The following is a 24,496-nucleotide window of genomic DNA, read 5'->3' as shown; positions in this document are numbered from 1 at the left end:
ACAAAACTTGATAGATCTTACTTTAAAAACTACAGTATTTGTGGGTTTGACCTTACATGTCATTTGGAGTTTGTGAAACAGCTTTTCTTAGTGGTTTGCTCAAAAGTTGGCTACTGCTTTTCTGATTTATGCTTAATTATTTCATTGCATTTAGTAATAGCATCTTCCTTAAAGGAACATTCTTTACAAAAATACTCTAAACCATAAGATCACAATATTCATGGATTTTTATCAGGACAAAGGTGAAGTTTTTCGTCCCCATCGAGTCCCTCCATCATCACCACTACCAGGGCAGACAAAGCAGGAGGTGAAGGAGATTGCTGCTGAAGTGGTACTTAGGCCAAAACATCAGCAGGTTTGTTTAAAAAGAGGCTTTCTATACTTTATGAAAATTGTATGAAAAAAAAGTGTACCATTGAAGGGTTTATGGAATGTCACAAATTAGAGAACTATGTTTTTTCTTGTTTCCATCCACCTACAGAATTATGGGAGTGCCTTTGTGAGAAAATATAAAATTGCTTGTTAATGAATGAGTGTTACAGAGTGTGTATTAGAATGGTAGAACTTCAGATATCTTGGAGTGACTGGTATATCAATAAATGGAACTGTGAGTGATGAACCACAAGGAAATGGAGGGAAAGAAGGTACTAGATGCAGTGAGTGTGTGTGCATGTTAAACTTATTTCTAAAATAGTTGTCCATCCATGAGCATATGCTTCCCAGGTAATAGGAGAAAAGAGATGTGGGGAGAAAAATTTTTTGCGCTTTCAATCCCTAACACATTTTAAGAAGTGACCGAAGCTTAACAAAATACAAAGCTCACAATGAGTTATCTATCTTGAAATGATACTTATGTGTAGTTCCCTGGTAGGTCAAATAGACCTTATGATACATTCTTCTTTTGTTAACTCTTTCCCTTACTCTTCCTTCCTACAGGAGGTGCGCATAGAGACAGAAACATCTGCATGTCAGGAGACACCTGTTGGAGAAGAAAGTGGTGATGACAACAGTCTGGTAATAGAAATGAGCTTAAAGTATTTTTACCTTTTTTTTCCTTTAATAAATTTTTGTGTAAAAAATAAGCTGATAGTGTTTCTAATTAGGTTTGGGTGTACCTGTGGAATGTTTCAGAGCCGTTTCCTGTGGTATCCAACAGTGGTGCAGTTTCTGAAATATGGTGTTTGTTAGAGTTTAAGTAATTAAAATTTTTACACAAATTTGCATTATATACTAGATTTTGAAAATTTATTCTTTGCCTTCCTTTTAGTTAATTCAAGTTATTGAATGTTTTAAGCAAGAAAAAGAAATATAGAATATATTTTTTGCAGGATTTGGATTTTCATTTTGCAATATGCCAATCTATAACCCATTGCATTAAGGTAAAAAATTATCAAAATCCACTCAATCTACACCTTTTCATGTTGTAATACACTGGATAATATGTACCTAAAATATCAATAAGATTGTATGGGGAAATTATAACTTCAGTTTCTGGACATGTATTCAAGATTGAAGTAAACATTTAAGTTGTATAGAATGTACAGTACTACTTTATTATGTTAAAAAGCAAATAAACAGTGAGAAAAATCTATATCGACAATGTTTGTAATCAATCAAAGAACTGTACCATCCTCATATCTAAGGATTGGCGACCACAGTCTTCCACTCTAAACATTATCGGGCTCTTTTTACCAATCCTTTAAGGTTTTTTTTAATCTATCTGGGGTCCAGTTTTTAATATTCATCCATCCCAGTCTCTGCTTTCCCCTGGCCCTCCTACCCTCAACTTTGCCCATTAATATTTCTCTTATTATCCCTAATTATACAGTATAACCGAAATATCTAATTTTTCATTTTCTGTACATTTGAAGTATTTCTCAGCTAACATCATTTTAATACTAATGTTATACAGAATTGTAGAATTGGTAATATCTACATTTTTTTATATATATTTTCTTGATTTTTAAGATTAAAAATAGAACAATATGTAAGTATTAAGGAACAATGCAATAACATTATTTCTTAAAGCATGTGAACACACAAACTTTTTAATTTCAATTAAGTGGTATTGCTTTCACTTATGTAATACAGTACTGTATATTGAGCTTCTTAAATACTATGTGATATGTTCCAACAGAAGGTGTATAGATAATATATATATATATATATATATATATATATATATATTATATATATATATATATATATATATATATATATATATATATATATATATATATATATATATATATATATATATATATATATATATATATATATATATATATATATATATATATATATATATAACTAAATTATGGGATTTATATTTCTTTAGTGCAATATACCATAATTATATGCTTAGGGGTACAATGCACAACTTAATGTCATTACTTACCTGAAACCTGGTGTATATATACAGAGGGTGAGACCAGTCTGTACAGGGTAAGATGTGGTACATGCTAATCTTTAAATGGTCATTTCCCGTGGTACCTAACCGTGCGCACCTACAGTGATTTACTTGCGTGTGTGCGTGCGTGCCCCATAAATTTCCATTCATAGGAAAAATAAATTTTATATGAAAATCCATTTTTATTTATATAATATGTTCTACATGACTACCATTCTGTTGAAAACACTCTTCAATGCGTGTCCTCCACTGCTGAAGAACACGTTCAAGCACAGCTGGAGTTATGCTTGTAATGGCGTTGGTGATACGTTGTATGGAAACTTATGGGACAGGGGGGACAAAAATATAATAATAATAATAATAATAAAATAAACTCTCCAGGATGGGGAGTTGACAGAAGGAACTAGTCATTAGATATGTAGATACCTGTCATCCCTCTCCAATACTGCTTTACACTTTATCGCCAAACTGCAGTACTCTATTTCAGTGCATTAGTTATTCAGATTGATATTTTATCCTTTTGTTACATTATCCTACAGATCCTACTTGAAATGGAGATAGTAATTTAAGCTAATATACAGTTTGTTGTGTCTTTACAAACCTTCAGATTGAAAGTGAGAAACATGTGGGCTTTTCCTTGTTGAGTGAAACTGCAGAAGTTATAGAAGAAATTCAAGAAGATCATGAGAGGCCGAGCCGTCTACAGCGAAGAGACACACCTCACCACCTCAAAAACAAACGTATCAGCCCTACCACAAAGAATGCAGACTTGGAGAAAGTTGCTTCCATCATCGCTCAGGTTGGGTTTTTTTTTACTCCTTGATAGACACTACAGTATAATTAATAATTGTTAATTGTTTTATTTAACTTTTTTGCCTTCTAATTACTTTTGGTAAATTACAGTAGTATTAGGTGTACTGTAAGTAAATAGTAGAATATTTGGTAAATAAATTTATATATTTTTTTTGTATCAGATTATCATACAACCTGAGTTTATTGGTTGAGAAACATATAATAATAGTGTACTGTTAATGTCTGAGGATCTCCACAAGTTTAACCCTTTCTCAACATCCACTCTTGTTTGGAGACAAGAAATGTAACCCACACCAAATTGCAGGCCTTGCTTACCTTACTGCCTACTGATGGAGAGTAACTTATATTTATTCATCAGACTGAATTACTCTACATATTCTTACTGATTTTATACCCACAAATAGACAAACACCAATCAAATAAGATAGAAAAATAAAAGAAACAATATTTTGTTAGGTAAAGTCACTCAGTATATGCAGGACAAATTTCAAAAAAATCCAAGGTATAATTGAGCCTCAGATATTTCAGGGGTAAAGGCCTGAACAGTACCACAGATATGAAAAAATCATAAATTCCCAAAGTAAGAGACTAATGGGGAAAGGTAGGCTAGAGAACAAAGGTCTCAAAATAATCACCTAAACCCTCCCCAAAACAATACAGTACCTTTATTTTGACGAGTATAAGCTACACATTTTTCCTAATAAATTTGACAAAAGTCGGGGTGCAACTTATCAGATACAAATTTTAGTAAAGCCTCAAAAATACCTGTATTACCGTAATTCCTTGTGCGTTCTAGCATTACCTCTAACCTGTCCCCGCCACCATTACCACTGCACCCCAAGTCAAAATTTTCATCAGTACTACCATTACTATCATCTCTCTGCAACATTGAATTCTGCACTTGAACATAATTGTTTATTCTATTTTCATAATAAAAAATAGATTATTATTTGTATGGTAGATCTAGGAGGGTAAATGTCTTAATCTATGTACTTCAGAATATATGTTCCTGTTATTGAGGTCTAGGAAGTGAACATTTGTAGGCAGTTCTTATCATTCTTATATCTAATTTTATGTAATTGGAACATGGAGGTATTGGAAAGGGTTGTTGACTTTCCACATACCCACATATGTTAAATAATACATAATGAAGCCACTATGAAAGCTTTTCAAATTTGGTTACAGTACAGTATATGAAACAAAAAATCATGAAAGTGTGTGTATGTGGCAACAACAGTACATATTTTGTTAACGGTTATACAGGTACACCACCGATTTTCTGGCACCTTTGGTTTCTGAGCTTTGCCGGACCATGCGTTTTGCCGGATTAACAGAGGTCATTTATAATAATTAAGCAATAAACCTCCCGTTATCTTTAAAGCACCATGGCTGCTAGAAACTCATCACTCTATCATGTGCAGTACTCTTACCGTCTTTCAATGTTTTTCTAATGCACATTTGCTTCTTGGAATCACTTTCTGCATAGAATCTCATTACTTTTTCTCTTTGCTTCTTTAAATCATACACAGTTGACGAACCAATACCATACTGATCACACACCTGTTTCACCGAAACACCAGTCAAGTTTTCTCAAGAGTTCCACCATTTCTTGTATCGCTATGGACTGGTGTTTACACTTTACACCACCTCTTGTACTTGCCTTTGAAACCATAGTTGGGGTTTAATATGTGCAAAATAAGATGAGAATTACACAAAATCAAAGAGCTGCCACCAGCAACAGGCAAGTAAGCAAACAAAGTGAGTGCGGTTAACACATAACGCCATCTGTGGGCAGCTCGGTAAACTAATCTGGAGGTCGTGGGAATTTTGTCCTGATTAAGAGAGGTGCTTAACCATCCATTGCCGGAAAATTGGTGGTGTACCTGTAAATACCTTTTCTCTCTGGTAATTTAATGATATTCAGTTATCATAGCAAGTTATAAATCACACTCTTGAGTCAGTGCACAGTATATATACTGTATTTGTCAATTATGGTATCAGATTTTTTGCATCTAACAATATACAGTATCACAAATGGTAACTCCCCTACATCAGTGTTGGAGAAAGTCCATGAGTCAGTCACATGATGTACAGATGCCATTAGGCCACTCACTTCAGTCGATGCTTGTGTTAGACGTGATAAATATTGCTCCCGACACTTCACAATTTTTATGATGCTTTATCTCTACCAGCTTTCCAAAACAATTCACAGCATATCCCCAGGCAGACTGAGCATTCACCAACAAAGTGGTAACATATTTCTCTTCTGTGACATCATTGTTCACTGGTGCCATTGCCATATCTACTCATTTTGTTAGGCACTTTTCACTGCAACTTTGTTACCCCAATCAGTTATTCTAATATGTACAGTCCCTTTCATTAGTGCCTTTACAGGGGCTCATCATATAAACATTCCACAAATCATTATCTTTTAGATATTTGTTTTAATATTGTTTTGATTTAATTCCATAGTACAGTATGTTTGCTATTGCGTGTTTCCTTATGTCGAATGTAAATAAACACAACACTACACAAAACCTAACGAGTCCCTGTAAACACACCAGTGAAGGGGACTGTACATGTGTACACAAGTACTTAATATCATATATGCATATATACAGTGTCTCAAATGTTATGAACTATTTTGAATGTGAATATGATTTTGACCTTCGACTCAAAGGCCAAGCTTTTTTCATGAATTCTGTTCAAAACCCACTCTGGGTTAGAATTAGAATTAGGAATGGCTATATTCATCAAAATATGGTAATAAAAACTCCAAAACATAAATACTTGGTCAATTGAATGAGCATAATTAATAAATGAATAAAGTATGAAGAAATAATTTAATAAATATCAATACATTTTTAAGATACGAGGTGAGGGGGAGGAGGTGGAGACAGGGTGAGCAGATAATGAGAAGAAATCAGGTGACGTTGGTAGTGGGGAAGAACCCCAGAACACAGATTTGGTTGAATTATTGACAAGAAGCTTAATGTAGAGATAATGTATTAAATAATGTATTTGAAAATATATTAGTTATAATGTAGAAGTTATGAGGGAAATAAAGCTGGATATGTCATGACTCAAAGATTGGTAATTCTAGATAGGAAGACGTTCATGTGAAATAGTTATAGGAACTCCATTCACATTAAGTATCCAGTTTCCACCACACATCTCATGCTGTAGGTTTTGCGGAGAATATTGATACAAGAAGATGTAGAGGTTAATAGTAACTGATATTTTATGATTATTATGTTTTAAATCGGCAGACTTTAAATATGGGACATATCTTAAGAAAAAATTATGGAATAGCATTTACATTATAGGTATTGTAGTGCAGAAAAGATGTTGAGAAGGTTGCAATAAGAAAGAACATGCTACCAATTTGTGGAGAACAGTGGTATGACACGAGCTCCCGACTGTAAGAAAGTACAGTACAGTGGTCCCTCGGTTAACGAACACAATTTGTTCCAGAAGGTCGTTCGTTAACCGAAACCATTGTTTCAATGGGATTTTGAGTAATTGGTTCCAGCTCACCAAAAATTACATACAAACTAAAAATAAATGCAGTAATGTACACTTACTTTGAGGTGTGCATGTAGAAGGCTCCTGGTTGATGATGATGGGAATTAGAATGGGGGTGGAGGAGAAGGGAAAAGAGAAGGCATTGGGGTGGAAGAGAAGTCACTCCATGCCGCCATTTCACCCATAAAATTTTAGTTCACTTGATGTAATTCAAGATTATTTTCTTTAAATCAACACTGCACTGCATTATATATTGTCAATATGTAAAATAAACTTCAGAATGACCAATAATTGTACTGTAAAAACCAAAAAATTTTTATCTTCAAGAGTGTCTCAAGCAAGATGCTTCCTCCACTGAGCATGGACATAAACTGATGCCATTCTGGGTGAGTCAAGTGTCTGCTGTTTGGCGCACTAAAAACTAGTTCCCTGTACTTCAATTATGTTAAATAATTGTTAAAATGACTAAAAATTTTAATACAAGACTTGGAAAATTATTGAATAGTACAACCTTCTTGATATTTACTACAATGGTAATGAATTTAAGCCCTAAAACCGATTACTGTATTGGCGGACTAATACTACAGCTAGTGAGCAGCCGAAAGCAGACGAAAACATGTTGGGAAAAATTCGCAAGGAATTCATTAACCAAAATTTTTTCGTAAACCGAAGTGAAGATTCTTATGGAAGGTAATTCGTTAACCGAGGCGTTCGTTAACCGAGGGACCACTGTATTGAACATCTTAACAAATAATATACAGTATATGTGTAGTGAGGTGTACATTTACCATGACTTAGAAGAAAACCAGAAATCGTGGACTAATTGTTAGTGCATCAAGTACAGTAGAACGTCGATTTAAAGAGATTCAATTAAAGATTATTGATTTAAAGCGACGCCCACAATTAAGGACAATGTTTTAATTTAAAGCGAATCTTTCCTATTTTGCTCGAGTCAATCTGGCACGTCATATTTAAAATTTTGCGCCTAACATTTCTCTGGGTATGCTACACTGTCCTAAGGGCATAGTTGTACTGTACATGTACTCAAAATAATGTATTAAATGATTACTAAAATTTTTGTCTAGTGCAAACTATAGCATGTTTATATTCAAATTAATCAATATCTTATAGGAATTCCAGCAATGTTAATTATATTCTCCCCGGTCACTTCTGTGACATTTTATAAGCAAAAAACATAAACTCAATCTAAAGGACATAAATAAACAAATAAATACTTTACTAGACCTTTGTGCCAACTGTCAAACATGTCACTTCCCCCCCCTCCCCCCTCCCCCCCTTTATAGAAGAAAGACTTTAATTTTTCATTTACACTGTAATTAGATAAGAAGAATTCCAGGTATGGAATTGCTTATCCAGCATTCCAGTATCTGGAACCCTCCAAAAACTGGCTATGTTTAAGAATTTTTTTTTTAAATGAGCGCCATAAGTAATTCCCAGGCTGAGCAGGGATGTTTCCAACCATTCCCCACCTATGAGCTATATGTTAGGTTATGGTTATTTTTAAACTTGTAATTTTGGTCAGATACATGTAGTTTTTGTCATTTTCTTTACTCAGTTACATAGACACTCAATAGCACATACAGAGAGTGAAAAAAATAAATAATCATCATAAGGTATAAAGTATTTTTCATCTCATAATTTTGGGGAGATACACACAATTTTCTTGATTTTTGTTTTACTTGTTTACATGCAGACTGCAGAAGCACACATAATCTTATATACAGAAAGTGCAAAAAAAAATAATTATCATAAGGTATAAAGTTTTATGCATCTACGGGTTTACATCCTGTGAAGCTGTGTGGTAAGTGTGTGGAGATTTGGAGGGTCTGAGGCAAATCACTGTTGCTAAGGATGCTGTTGCCTTGCTAAGGCGAGTATCAGGGGTGACTGCAATACAGTTTATACACTAACTTGTATCATATATGCTCTTTTAATGCTTTCATTATTACTGTACTATTTATATGCCTTTGATATTGCTGTATGTGTCTACAATTTTAAGTTTTAATGTTTCAGTGTGCAATTAAAACTACTTTTAGGGGTGAATCTTGTGATCTGAACAGAGGCTTCACAGCCAGTTACAAAAGGTTTACTGTACATCTTAGGCCTCACACTCCAAATTCCAGAAAAAACCCTCCCCGGCAGTCCCCAGGACTCAAACATGCTGGATAAATGGTCCCATACCTGTACTTAGATATTTCACAGCCAAACCACAGTATATGTATATATAGTTTCCATTAATGGTATTTTCCCTTTCCAAAATGTCTGTAATGGATTCATCATTTGTATTCAGCCACTGCGAAGTGAATTGCGCAGAGTAAGTTGTCAGTTTGCATTTTTGGTGGATTTAATAATGCAACATTCAGCAACTGTTGTATTTTACTTATGCATGTACCTCAAATCATAAAATCACTTCAAGCTCCTAGCAAGCACATTTATTTATTAATTAATTAATTTATTTATTTATTTATTTATTTATTTATTTTTAACACAGACCTGCCATTTTAGTCACTGCTTCTCTGAGCCTTTTTCCCCTTTTATTAATTACCTTTTCCTGCTTTATTGCAGAAAATGTTCAGAGCATCATAATCCATGAACAATCATACATATCTAACATGTGTATTCCTCTTTATCTACCCGTCTCCAACTCCAAATATTATGTATTGGCGCTGTCCATACATCCACTAAAGTTTTTCTTGCATTTTCAACTTCACTTAAAGTATTAAGCCTAGCCCCATCAAAATAGGTAGACTTGATCATCATCAAGTGCAGTAATGGAAATGGTTAAAGAATTGTGTTTTAAGCATTTTTGGCAGTTATGGTCCTTTGCATACTGTACAAGAATGTGATAGACCATAGATTTGGGATTTACCATATTTTTGAGTAGTCTTTAAGCATTTGTCTTGCTGTTCAAGTTATCAAGGCCTCCCTCTGCCCCTTACATCCTTTTAAGAAATATTCATAATGTCAGTATAGGTTGCGATGATATCAAGTCTGTTACTGGTATTTGAGGTGTGTATAACCAGAGTGGACATTGAGCTAGGAAAAAAGAAAATAGAGTCTTCTGGCGCTTTCCCCTCTGTGAACTGCCGTCCACCAGCCCCGCTTGTATTCATGCGTGGATAGTTTTATTTAATGGTAAAGTTAACCATATTGACACTTTCAGAGGTGGTTTCCCTATCCTTTTGTGAGTAAATGCTGATTTTGACCAAAGTGGCGCTTTGTCCACTCTGATCGTACACGCTTCATTTATAGCTGTGACAAATGTCTACATTTGATGTTGTCAAGGATATAAAAGTCCCTTGTTGTCTTTCATCCACCATCACAGTGACTTCAATTGTATAATCAGTCCCCCTAATGAGTTCAGATACAATACCTGTATACTGTATGACAAATCCTTCTTGTGGCACCAGGAGCCCCATAGGTCTTAAGAAAAACACTATGTGCCACTCAAATTGTATGATAACACCTGTTGCCTCACAACATATGTTTGCCATATATTTGGCACTCATAATGATGTCAGGTGCCTCACAGGAATTTTAGATAATACATAGGTGTTCATATTGATTTTGGTGTCTTTTTCTTTTTATTGTTTTCTTCCTATTTTCACTCTTCATGGTACTCATTTTACTTTGCATCACTCTGAAATGAAATATAGTACAGTACTTCTATTAATTAACCTCCTTCACCATTTAATTTTCACAATTTTGCATTGTGATTCACCAGGATTTGCTATTCTATATTGTTTACTAAAGTTCACAATGCCAAACACCTTCCTTTCATATTCCATTAACCCCTTCACTATGGGGATGCCACCTATAATATTTTATTTTGCTAACACCATTCGATTTTATTTTCAACAAGGAGGGGATCTTGTACACAAGTGGTTAACTTTTGCATCCTTGGATATATCTTTAATATCTTTTACAATCTCTCTCTCTCTCTCTCTCTCTCTCTCTCTCTCTCTCTCTCTCTCTCTCTCTCTCTCTCTCTCTCTCAAAATCATTCACCACTTTTGTATTTTCTGTTCATTTCTTAAAAAAAAAAAAAAATATTTGTTCTCTATCTCTATAGAGACAAGTTACAAGTAACCACATGCTTTCCTCTAGCTTTGGCATTACTCTTTCTCCAGTCACCTTTTCCTTATTTCCCTCACCACTCCATCAGTATACTGTGTATGTTTAACAACATTGGGGGTGTCACACATCCCTGCCTCACTCCTGTTCTCACTTCAAAACTCTCACTTAGTCCTCCAATTTAACTTGCAATGCTTTCACTGTTGAAGTAGCTCTCCTCCCATCCCACAGATCCTCTTCACCTACAATGCTTCAGAACAACCCTCCAGAACCAAAAATACTATGTACTGCTTTCTGCAATAATTTTTACTGTAAGAACATTGTCCATATATCCTCTATTTTCCCTAAAACCTCTTTTTTTCCCCCTCTATTCAGCACTGTTATTTTCCTCATTCTGTTAACTACAACCCCACCATAAACTTCCACAGATTTTCAACAAACTGATTCCTCTATAGTTTTTATAACTCCTCCTTGCTACATTTCTATTTATGTAAGGGTATTATAATAGCCTTCAAGCACTCATCTGGTACTTTTCCTGTTTTCCATGCCATCGAACATAGTCTTAGAAGAATGCATATTATTTTCTTTCCATGTTTACATTTCTGCCTTATTACCATCTCTTCCCAGAACTTTCCATAATTTTAGAGTCTTACTGTCACTTTTTTATCTTCCATAAATTTCCTTTTGGACTTCAGTTTCCCCTTCTCTTTTTTCTATGTCCGACATAAGATCATTGCTTCTTTTCTGTCATTAGGTTACATTACCCATCAAAATACTTCTATTTGCCTAATAAATCATCTGTATCCTTTAATATTTCTCTTTACAGTATTCCCCCTATCCTTTTATTTTATAGTGTGATGATACAGTTTTCATTTCTTAAATTCCCAATTCCTTAGTCTTTCCTTCTTTCATGTTGTACACCATCTACTTCACTGTTAATTCCTCTCTGGTACAGTTTCTGCAAGGTTTTTCTCTGTACTATTCATTTTGGTCGTGCCTCTTTTAGTTCTTCATTCCACAAAGTACCACTTTTTTTTCTTTAGGTTTCTTTTACCTACAGAATCCATTAATTTACATCATTCCTGCTATCCTCCCACAGCTTGTTTGTATTGTTGTTATACAGTCGTATTCATCTTCTTTAAATGTTCCAGCTAACTTTTTGTGTCTGGATGTACTATTGATTAATCTCTGCATCCCCCAGCTTTTCCCACTCTTCTAGCATCACTTGTAAGCCCATATCATTCTCATTTTAAATTTTGCCAATGCCAGGCAGTGATTGATCCTGTCATCATTTCTCATTCTACATATGCATTCTCTTGTTTGCGAGTAAATTATCAGTCAAATACTTATGTTCATATCCTGTTTCATCCTCTAATCTTTGGTCCAATTTTCACTAATACAGGGGGCCCCCCAAATTCGCGGGGGTTAGGTTCTCAAAATGGCCACGAAATGCCAAATCTGCGAATAACATATGTGGATGGGGGGGATACATTTTTACTTGTGTACAAAGAAATGTATATTATCTTTGTGTTTGCCCTTAGGACAATTATTTGTTTTACCTGTGGAATTGTATGTGTGTGTGTAGATACACACACACACACACACACAACACTTACAAATAAATAATAATTGGAAAATACTCTCACAAATAATCAGAAACAAATTTATAAAAAATGTGACAGACTACCCTCAAATCTGTGCTCTATTAATAAAGTACTGTAATAGAGAACAGGCTTGAGGGTAGACTGTCACATTTTTAATAAATGTGTTTCTGATTTATTGTGAGAGTATTTTCCAATTATTATTTATTTGTATGTGTTTTGTGTGTGTGTCTACACACACACACACACACACACTCATATTTACAATACAGGTAAAGGAAATTACTTTCTCTAGAATAAATGGGTCCCTGTTCCAGCCGCAATAATGCCGGCAACTTTAAAACTACCCACAGACATTCTTGGGTACATCCAGGGTGTCATCCGCGAATATCACGGAACCGCGAAGTAAATATCAGCGAACTTGGCAGGCCCCCTGTATTTTATAGAACTGCTTTGTGGTTGGTTTCTGTTGTAGATGTTTGCCTCCTTTCCCCATTTTATATCTCAGAAACATGGATTTTATTCGTGTGAAAGCTGGTACACATGATCATTGTAGTGGGTGTTAGTCTGTGAAAAATTTAGTATTTATTGACAACTGTAAATTTATGTGTATTTGCAAAATGTAATATTGCTTAATTTATATAAGATGATAGATATTTTTTGCAAACTCTAATGTTTTTTGATACTGTACAGTGTACATGTAAACTGATAGCTCTTATCTGCAAAATCTGACTAATATGATGGAGATATATAGAACCATCTTCTGATTGGTCTGTGTCTGGAAGTTTGTTTAGATTCATAGTTTATAACATAGAAAATATATTTGTAACCATAAGTCTCCAGATCTGATATATTACCCAAAATCTTGGGGACTAAAAGTCTTTTAGCTTGGAGTCTCCCCTAAATCCTAGCTTCAAAGTTTCCAAGCCTACTGTCTCTAGCCTCAGAGTGTCAGGTCTTAACTATAGAAGTCTGCATTCTTCAGACTTAAAATTTCTTGGAACTGAATTCTCTGGGGTCAAAGAATGAATGTCAAAAGCTTCCACTCCCTAAGTCACTAGGCCAAGAGTTTTTGGACCTGAAAAATTGTATCTGAAGTCTCTAGTCGAGGAGTTATTGGGACTGAAATCTCCAGGAACAAAGCTTCATGTACGAAGGCTTTGGACATAGAATTATTTTTTTTAAACCTTTTATCAATTCAAAAAAGATTACTTAACTGAACTAACTTGAGTATTTATCTCGGCAGCAGGCATTGCAGCGTGGAGATGGTAGTGAAGGAAACAGCAATCATGATCAAGCTGCTTCAGAATCTGACGCTGAAATTCGTTCCATCGGTGAGTAAAAAGATTCTAACAAACATAGAGATTTGTTCTTAGAATAATAGAAGCTCAAAAAAGTGTTAATTTAATGATTTTATTCTTGTGTTCTTCCACACATGTTTGTTAGACATTTTAACCTGCATGATCACATGTTATGAAAGATGAAGGATTGAAGGAAAAGGTAGATATTTATGGCTTTTGTGTTAAAGTTACACTCCAACTACTTGCACTATACTGTATTACCTATTTGTAAGATACAAGGGATTTTATGTTCTCAGGTTGGAAAAGTGGAGGGATATATTTACTGTCTTTTGGTACTTTTTGCATTGATTTCTTCACTAACTATTGATAGTAGGAGAATGTAATATCTTTGTAATATTTTAATCTCCATGTATTAGACCAGTGGTTCTCAACCTTGTTTGCCCCATGCACCCCTTTCACCATATGTCAGAATGTCATTCCCCCCTCCTTTCCAAGATTGTCTGCCTCAAAAAGTGCATTCTAAATAATATGCATATAATACTGAAAATCCTTTATTTTTTCCATATTAGTACATATACATTTACAATTTTACATGGATTATTTTTATAGTGGAGTTTTACAAATTAAATGCCAATTGAAAATGTTGATGGATTTATAAAACTTGAATAAAAGTAAAATAGTTTTTTTATATTTATAATGAATTACTTAACAGACCAAACTGAAGCATAATGCAATAAACAAAAAGTTCAATAGAATACCAGGATATTGTAAATTTGTAATTAATTTTATTCAGATGAAGATTACAGTCAATGAGAAACCTGTGATTGTTTTTTCTTCGCCAATTCTGGGATACGCGGAGGAGTGCTTGAAAGGGCACAACGCAGGTCATTTTCTACCTCTAATCTACTACGTTGCTTCGTTTTAATTTGCAACAGAGTTGAAAAGCCTGACTCACAAAGATATGTCGACACAAACGGAAGCAATGCACGGATAACTCTTTCTGCCACTTTTGGGTAGGAATCGCACATCAAGGGCCAAAATTCTGTGATTAATTTCTCATCGAACATATCTCTTGCTCCCGAATCAGTTTCCCCCCCCCCCTGAAAACCTGAATTCCCCCCCTGGGGGGAATTCCCCCCTGGTTGAGAACCCCCTGTATTAGACTAATTGGTTATACCACATGCTGAAAGAGTAACGTTGCATGAAATTTCAAAGGGTTGGGGCAAAGTTGTCGTCATTCCAACTGATCTTGCATTATTAATTGTCATGAACTGTAACCCAGAATTATAACCTTCATCCAGTTCTCAAAGTTTAGGTTTTCATTTTTTTTAATACAAACTTATTTTGTCATTCATACATACATATGCATACAGACAGTTATGCTGCAATAAGCAACTGTTTTATTTGAAGATAGTTTTATCAATGATATGGTGCAATTGTAATACTTGTATAGGAATAAAACTTTAAAGTTGGATTCTTATACAGTGCATAACTCCTTACATTCAAATAGAAGTTAAATTGGTTACAAATGAACTTTGAACACATGATTTTATTTTCATTCTTCTAAAGGCACAAGTCTTCATTTCCTTTCTAAGCCTATACTCTGTATTTATGGATAACTTTGTAAAGGTATTAGAAACTATGTTAGTAATACTTTTATCAAGCTGTTAATTTTTTCTACAGTAATTTCTTTGATTATTCATAGTTGTATTTTCTGTTGCAATTTATTTCAGTCTCAGACTCGGGCCCCTCAGTAGTTGTTGAGGAGAAGAAGATGGAAGTGAACGTTGAACGGACAACTGGTGGCCTTGGTCTGTCTATAGCTGGAGGCCGGGGATCAACGCCATACAAGGGGGATGATGAGGGGATTTTCATCTCACGGGTTACTGATGCCGGACCAGCCTATCTTGCTGGATTAAGAGTATGTTGAATCAGATTTCATCTTTCCCTTCCCTTACATATTCAATATGGAAAGCAAGCAGTTATTATCAGGGGTGACACAATTGTTCATACCAATTTATTGTGCAAATTTATTTGTCATGAGAAGCATTAATTTTCAGATACAGTATAGTCTTCATTTACCCGGTCAATTGAACCCGTGGAGGTCCGCGTAAAACGAGAAACGCGTAAACGAAATAACAGAACATATGGGATTAATTGAAATAGAGACTGGGCCGACCCTCAAACTACACTTTTTCCGACACAATACGTACATTGTAGTAAAAATAACATCTTAATTTTATGATGGTATGCACACAATTAATATTTAAGAGAAATACCAATAATATTAGGTTTTTTAACACTTATGTTAGTAGAAAAGATGGCTGGGCACACAGGGATGGGGGGTTGGTTCTGAGGCAGAGGGCAGATTATTGGCCCTCACCTGTATCACTTGTATCAATTGTATCACTATCCACCACAGAGGCTTGCAGGGCCTCTTTGTCAAACCCCTCAAAGTACATAACCTCACTATCACTGACTTGGGCCGGCTGTGGTGGGTGGCGGGTGAAGAACTCGGTAATGTTTTGTTGACTGGGGGACCTTGTGCGCACCCTGCCCGCGCCGCTTCCCACGTAAATGATGGAATGAACCGTGTAAATAAAAATTGTTGGTCTGGCAAGGTGCCGCATAAATGACCAAACGCGTAAACCAAATCCGCGTAAATCGAGACTATACTGTACTTATTTTTTAAGCAAGAAAGTAATTTATGTATAGTATACAGTAATGACATGCAGTATAAAGTTCCAAATTTATAGATCATAAATTCACAGTTTCATGATTCTTATGATTTCTTGTTATAAGATTTTGTTTTAATCATTACAGGTTGGAGATAAATTGCTCATGGTAAATGGGCATGATGTAGAAATTTGTGACCACTATGAAGCAGTTAATATAATGCGAGAGGCAGGATCTCAGCTGAGACTTGTAGTTTCACGAGAAGTAACTAGAATTGTTCCAGAAACGGTCAGTGTCTGTGTTTTTCATTTTTTAAAAGGGATGTTAAGAGGCACATACAATACATTATCTTGGGTTTTTGGACTGCTACAAAAGGTGGTGTGTTTTTGAAACCCTGTTTTATGGAAGAGTCCATAGCCAGGGGGCTTATATAACTTTCCTTGGGTTAGTAGGTTAGTTAACTAGAATTCAAGTGTAATTAATAGATTGATTGTGGATTCTAAAGTTAGCATATATAGTTTGCTTGTCTCACAGAAGACCTTTTATTCTCTTGAGGTTGACTGTTAGCAGTTCCCCTTCCTTCGAGACAAACATTGTTCGTGAGAGAGGGGGGGGGGGATTAGTACAGTATACTCTAATGGTTCAATAAATCACCCAGACTTGCATTATGAAATGTATGGGGATGGAAAGAAAATCCTAAGTCACCACTATGTGGGCACCACCAATAATCAGGATTTCAGGATCAGGCCTTCATATATGAGCTACAGTTATATGTTATTCCATAATTAGGAAGAGAAGTTATATGATCTTGAGTTAATTCTTAAGAAAACTGTGGCATAGTCCTTTAGCAGTTAATAATTAGCATTTACATATTCACACTTTGTACTTCTTCAAGACCTTCAGATGTGTTTTTTTGTTTTGTTTTTCTAAATTAGGAATAGAAAATCACTCGTTGTAATTAAAAATCTTACAAATTCAATTGCCTCGTTATTTTTATATTAAATTTTGAGGTTGTAGGTTAATATAAAAGTATTTTTGGTTAAAGAAATTTGTTTTATAGTAAGTAAGGTTCAAGTTATGAAGCGAGAAAGAAAGACATTGTTGTGTGAAATGCTTTAGAAGGCCATAGAGCCTGCCAATATGGAGGGGTTGGTGTGTTTTCACCAGGCACCATCCATCTGCTTCATGACCCATTTTTTCTTTATTATATATCTTGATAACAGAATCAGTATGTGAGAACCAGAAACTTGATAGAGTGATGTAATGGAGTTGCTGTTTGGTACCTTTGATAGGTTAACTATGGTTTATTGAATGTTATTATTTATTTATTTATTTATTTATTTACAGAAAAATAATCAAGTAGAGCCTGTCGCTAATCATGTGGTGACACAAGGAGTAATAAGCACTTCAGCTCCTAGTCCAGTTTCACAACAGAGTGGTCTTCAACAGACTGCACTGACAGATGTAACAGCCAATCATGTGGACATGGTGATCAATGGTCATAGTGATTCACCAGCTGTTAATGGAGAGCATCCTCGGATAAATGGTGATGCTGAACCTAATGGCGAAATGGAGGTTGGTTGTTTTCTGTATTGTTATGTTAAATAATTTTATTTTGTATTTTTATGTCATTATGCATATTTATTACGTACAATATACTTATCGTCATACTTTTTTGAGTCACAGCAGATCTAAAATTGTGACAGTTGTTTAATTATTTGTTTATGTTAGCATGAATCACTGTGTTTTGTGGACCTTTGGTTATACTTATTTTCCTTGTAATATTTGTTTACCTATTTATGTAGTAGATACAGTAGTGCATGATTGTTTAACCCTTCCATCAGCACTATGACAAAGAGAACTTCCCGACGCAGATCCTGACGGAAACCATCTACACTACTCTCATGAGGGATCACAATGGCTTGGGCTTCAGCATAGCAGGAGGGAGAGGAGCAGCACAGTTCAAAGATGGATCAGATGTGAGTATTAAGAAAAGTGACAAGATATTTGATTATGTAAGGTAATTTTTACTTTGATTTACCTACATCTTACAAATTAAAAAGAGAATAAGTTAGGGGCCCTAACCCTTTTAATGAGTCTTTGAATAAATACTACTGAAATGATAGTACAGTATGCATACAGTTTAATAGGTTGTAATACAGAGTGTCCGTAAAGTCCCGTTCTGATTTCAAACATATATTATGCGTAAACGACATAAGATATTGAAATGCAGTTTTTTGAATTTGCTTAGGTGAAAAACAAAACTTGAATAGTTACTCTCTCAAGTGCCAAAAGAAATGCATTTCAATATTTTATGCTGTGTGTACATAATATATGTTTGAAATCAGAATGGGACTTTATAGACACCCTGTACTTGTGAAGGGTACGTAATTCAGGTTATGCCTTACTGTATATTAGGAAATGTTATCTGCCTTCCTTGAGCTTCTGACAGGTCATCATTATTGAAACTTTGACTTGTAATTTAGAGCTGCTGTATATATCTATCAAAATATTTGGCTGAACATCATCATCATTGCCATTTTATGGCAAATTTTCAATGCTTTCATGGGTTGCCTGTAACTACCTCATACACTGGTGTTTATATATATATATATATATATACCTACAGGATTTGGGATTTGCCCACCCGGGCACAGGTCAGTGGCCCACATCAGGGCCCAGGGGGCAAAAGTAAAGCAAAAATATAATAATGATAATAATAATAATAATAAAAATAAAATAAATAAATAATACTACTACTACAGGTTGTACCTCTCTAGTCCGGCATTCTGTGGTCCGGAACGATTTTAGTTTGTCCAATAGGTAGATAGGCAGCTTCTGTTTTTTTTATCTGAATTATTATTATTACAGGAGTATTAATTTTTTGCCCCTCAGGCCCCAATGTGGGTCAGTGACCTATGCCCGGGTGGGCTAATCCTCGTAAAAAACAACAACAAAGCCGCGGGAAATTAAGGTTTATTTACATCCGGCAGTTCGGCTGCTCTCCTCTCTCTCTCTCTGCTTGTCTATACAGAGTACAACATTTAACCGTTCAATATATATGAGCAGTAAATAAGTGTTGCTTTCATTTTCTTATGTAGAGTAATGACGATATGTTTTCACATGTGCGCACTTACATACGTGCAGTCTCACTTTTTTTTTACCATTAATGGTTAGCTACTTATATTTTTCCATTTATTAACATTAAATAACATCACAGGTACTTCAAACAACCATATTAATTTTTTTACATTAATTTTACTACAGCTACAATCAGGGTCTTATTTTCTTCAGTGTTGTATGTAGAACCAATCAGCCACTCGTTTTGTAAGCTTTAACAAAAACAATGCCGGCAGGCGTCTCGTCTCCTCGTGTGTTTTAATATTCCACGTATTATTAATAAATTGTATTGTTAATTTTGCACACACAAACATTAATTCAATAAAAACAAATTCAGAAACATTAATTAAAATATATATGAACAGTAAATAAGTGTTGCTTTCATATTCCTATGTAAAGTAATGACGATATGTTTTCACGTGTGCGCACTTACATACGCGATCTCTCTTTTTTCTTTACCATTATCGTTAGCTACTTCTATTGTTCCATTTATTAACATTAAATAACATTACTTAAAACAACCATATTAATTTTACTACAGCTACAACCAGGGTCTTATTTTCTTCAGCTTTATATGTAGAACCAGTCAGTCACTGGTTTTGTAATCAACGCAAACAATGCTGTCTCATTTCCTCGTGTTTTAATATTCTACGTATTATTAATGAATTGTATTGCTCATTTTGCACACACAAACATTAATTCAATCAAAAAGACTTTCAGTAATAAACAATAATGAATCTTTTGTACATAAGAGAAATGACGCTGTTTACACGATTGTGCACGTCGTCTGAACATTGGTGGGCCGTTCAAACCCGTCGAAATTCGAGTTTCCGCTGTCAGAATTTTTAAATGTTTTTTTTTTTTGTGTGTTCAAATAGAAAACGTCAAATTAAAACCTCGCGAAATTTGAGAAGCTACTGTACGATATTTAACCCTTCAATATGTCTTGAAAGAGACCATGAAGCAGAGAAAGTGGTGCTAGTGCTTCCAAGCATAAGCCACTATCTATCCAGGAAAAGGGTGAATTTCCATGGTCCGGCACCTGTCAGGTCCCGAGGTTGCCGGACTAGAGAGGTACAACCTGTACTACTACTACTAATAAAAAAGGACCATTAAAAAAAAAGAGATCAATAGTGAGAAACAATATACGTATGTACAGTATGTTGTGTTGTCAAAGTAAGAGAAACAATTGAGATCCTGCAATTGTGTGTAAATGAGGCAAAAGGTCAGATCAGCAACCTGGGACATGTTCACAATTGTTCAAAATTTTTGTGATGCCATATGGAAGCAGGGTCTACCATAAGATAACACATCAGCCAAATTTAAAGTCAGTTTTATGACTGTGCTCTTCCTGTCACCAACACACTTGTATATAGTGAGAATGGGCATTATATGTAGGACTTCCAAATACCCACTTAGCTGGGAAGGCAGGGCTGCAACTCCCTGAAGTAACTAAGATTACCTGCATTAGATGTTTTCAAAAGGAGAAGGTTTAAACGTAACCAATATGCATTGAGTACAGAAATATGTATTTTGTATTGACAGCAGAATGGGCATCTTTATGTAAAGTTTGTTGTGAATCTTTGAAGTGTGTTTTCTTCTTTTTATATTAGAAATTTAAGTATTTTGTTAAGAACAATATAAGAAATATAAAATTTGTGGATATGAGCGATTCAGACTATGCTGATTATGTGGAACATTTACTTGCCCCAGGCAATTTACTTTGAAATTTAATTGTCAGATTTTTTTCTTGCCCAAATAAATTTTCGGAGGCAGTTTACTGGCCCAGATTTTTTTATGGGAAAAGTTAAACAATTATCATAAGACATTCAAATTTACTGTGTGTATGAACTCACAGATTACTTGCCTAAATGGTGTCTGTGACAGCAACCCTTGTCATGTGATGCCATAACTTCTGTCACCTCACCTCACTCCTGCAAGGTGTATAGAGAGGTGGAGGTGGCCCCTTGATCACCTATCCTAACTACCACTCCCTCTCTATAATCTGGTGTTAATGGTGGTAACACTGTCCATGTGAGGTCATAACTGCTGTCACCATGTCTAAAACCTCTCAGCTTAGTGACTCCTTTGAAATGTTAACAACTTGACACCAACTGATTAGAGGCATGTTGATGGCTTAATGTGGAGATAAATGACCTACACCTGATATAGGTCACTGATCCTGGTATGCTGATGACAAGCGGCCCATTGACGGACCCCCCTGGTTATTCCTTTAACTGCTATCAGCGTCTTTGAATGATTTACCAAAATTGCACTATCATTGTCTTAAGACAATTGGCATTTGGTGCCATGAATTTAAAGTTGTGCACCAAAAATCATCCGAAGAATGTAAAGTCGATGATTGGTAGACACTTTAGAGCACAAGTCCACAACCTTTATATGCTAGTCGGCCACTTAACTGGCAAGTAATCAGCGATCGACCACAGTTGTACTCGGGCAACATAAGTCTACAATGCATTCCACAGGATTCAATGAGCAATCAGAAATGCAGACTATATATTAATTTAAGAAGAAATCTGATAAACAATACTGAAATGCAGGCTAAATTTAACTTAAGTAGTATTAAGTTATTACTGTATAGGTACAGTACAGCATATAAAAAATGGAGCTCATGACATTAGTCTAATTTGCTGTTCTGTAAAAGGGGAGGGGGGTCAAAACTCTTTCATCAGTACTTAATAAGGTAATATAAAATTGTCTTTTAGCAATACAAAATAAACATTTCACATAAGAAATACTATGGAAATGCAGGGAAAAATACTGAATAAAATATTATGATATACTGTACAGCACAGAACAAAAAAGCCTTATATGATAATTTAGAAGAAATAAACCCCTTCTTTTAGCTGGTTTATTAAGGTAGCATCAAGTTGACTTTTTGCATTACAAAATAAAGCATGACATTCCAAATACAAAGAACAATATTAAATCTAATGTGAGACTTGTTCCTGGATAGGATTTTCAATTTCAAAAAAATTTGGTTCAAATTTAGTAAGAGCAGCCTTCACAAGTTCTGTGGTGTGAGTGTTGGTGAGCTTTGAACGGTACTTGTTTTCACAAAGGTAGGCACACTGAATGTCTCCTTACAGCAGTACGTTGATCCAAACATGGAAAGAATGATGAAAGCCCTTTTCTTGAGTATTTCCTTCATCCATTTAGTCATGGTTTTTATTTTTCACCCAAAATACATGTATTGTGACAACTTACCGGCCTCATAGCTGAAAATTTGGACATTGTTCAGCTGGCTGCACATATAATATTCCCGACTGCATGCAGCCAGAAAAGGGAGGGTTGTAAACTCCTGCTCTAGAGTTAGACACAAGGCTGGTGTAGACTCAGATCAACTTCCTATCATCATCTTGGTATGATCTGGAATTACTTAAACCTCATCACCCTCCTCTTCTTCCCTCCTCCTCCTGTCCTATGTGGCCCCTCACTCACACCCATGATGCGACAACCTGGCTCACTATTTACATAAAACCCTCCCTGTCTCGCCCCAACCATGTCATTTACCACCAGAACCACCTCTTGCATCACAACAACAATCAAGGCTCAGCAGTTGCCAGTTACTCTCTGCCTCACTTCATACTCATAACTCACTAACCATTACAGTGGTCCCTCATTTAACGAACACAATTCGTTCCACAGAGTCGTTTGTTAACTGAATCCATTATTTCAATGGGATATTGGGTAATTGGTTCCAGCTCACAGAAAAGTACATACAAAGTAAAGCCAAAAATGCATAAAGTCAGAAACACTCCTAAAATTCCGCTAAATCGCCTTTAAATCACTTTATATATATATATATATACACAGTGGTCCCTCGGTTAACGAGCACAATTCGTTCCAGAAGGTTGCTCGTTAACCGAAACCATTGTTTCAATGGGTTTTTCGGTAATTGGTTCCAGCTCACCGAAAATTACATACAAACTAAAAATAAATGCAGTAAAGTACACTTACTTTGAGGTATGCATGTAGAAGGCTCCTGGTTGATGATGATGATGGGAATTAGAATGGGGGTGGAGGAGAAGGGAGAAGAGAAGGCATTGGGGTGGAAGAGAAATCACCCCATGCCGCCATCTCACCCATAAAATTTTAGTTCACTTGGTGTAATTCAAGATTATTTTCTTTAATCAACACTGCACTGCGCTACATATTATCAATATGTAAAATATATTTCAAAATGACCAATAATTTGACTGGAAACAGAAAAAAAGCATTATGTTGAAGAGTCTCAAACAAGATGTTCCTTCCTCTTAACCTGTAAACAAACTGACTCCAAGCTTGGTGTGTTGAGTGGCTGTTTGACGCGCATAAAACTAGTTTCCTATACTTCAATTATGTTCAATAATTGTTAAAATGACTAAAAAATTTAATATAAAACTTTTAAAATGATTGAATAGTACAACCTTCTTGATATTTACTACAATGGTAAGGAATTTAAGTCCCAGAACCGATTACTGTATTGGCGGACTAATACGACAGCTAGTTAGCAGGCGAAAACATGTTGAGGGGCGCTCGTAAGGAATTCATTAATCGAGGGATTGCTCATTAACCGAAGTGAAGAATCTCATGGAAGGTAACTCATTAACCGAAATTTCGTTAACCGAGGGATCACTGTACGTACATATACAGTACACTCTTACTCTTAAATCACTACTGTAATGTGATACAGGTGATTAATTTTCATCTCTTGTGCAAAATATATCATGTTTATATTCAAATTATTCGCTGTCTTGCAAGGATTCCAGCAACGCAAATTGTATTCTTCTAACTTTAGTCTGAGATATTATATAACATAAAAACTGTAAGCCTAAGACCCTGGCTGGGGGAGAGGGAGGGAGCGAGCGAGCAGGAGGTGAGGTGATATGTTTGACAGTTTGAGTCGAAGGTCTCGTGTGTTTATTTAACAGTCCTTAAGTGACTAAGCTTCTC

At 35.3% G+C, this 24,496-nt stretch overlaps 1 protein-coding gene across 8 annotated transcripts in view; it reads left to right on the top strand.

The window, feature by feature from the left end:
• The window catches only part of LOC121862327 (protein lap4-like), a 151,388-nt gene that overhangs the window by 86,185 nt on the left and 40,707 nt on the right, over positions 1–24,496 (top strand). For 5 of the 8 annotated variants that reach the window (XM_042360509.1, XM_042360507.1, XM_042360505.1 and 2 more), the window contains 9 exons: positions 236–355; positions 937–1,014; positions 3,018–3,209; positions 9,060–9,083; positions 13,690–13,777; positions 15,478–15,665; positions 16,568–16,708; positions 17,768–17,995; positions 18,265–18,399. In XM_042360509.1, the coding sequence (XP_042216443.1) occupies positions 236–355; positions 937–1,014; positions 3,018–3,209; positions 9,060–9,083; positions 13,690–13,777; positions 15,478–15,665; positions 16,568–16,708; positions 17,768–17,995; positions 18,265–18,399 (1,194 nt within the window). The remainder of the gene's footprint in view (positions 1–235; positions 356–936; positions 1,015–3,017; positions 3,210–9,059; positions 9,084–13,689; positions 13,778–15,477; positions 15,666–16,567; positions 16,709–17,767; positions 17,996–18,264; positions 18,400–24,496) is intronic. The other 3 variants (XM_042360506.1, XM_042360504.1, XM_042360503.1) reach the window with 3 other exon arrangements.

The sequence above is a fragment of the Homarus americanus genome, unplaced genomic scaffold (assembly GCF_018991925.1).
Source record: "Homarus americanus isolate GMGI-L3 unplaced genomic scaffold, GMGI_Hamer_2.0 scaffold31037, whole genome shotgun sequence".
Taxonomy (NCBI): Eukaryota; Metazoa; Arthropoda; class Malacostraca; order Decapoda; family Nephropidae; genus Homarus; species Homarus americanus.
This window is presented reverse-complemented; position numbering and strand designations above follow the sequence as displayed.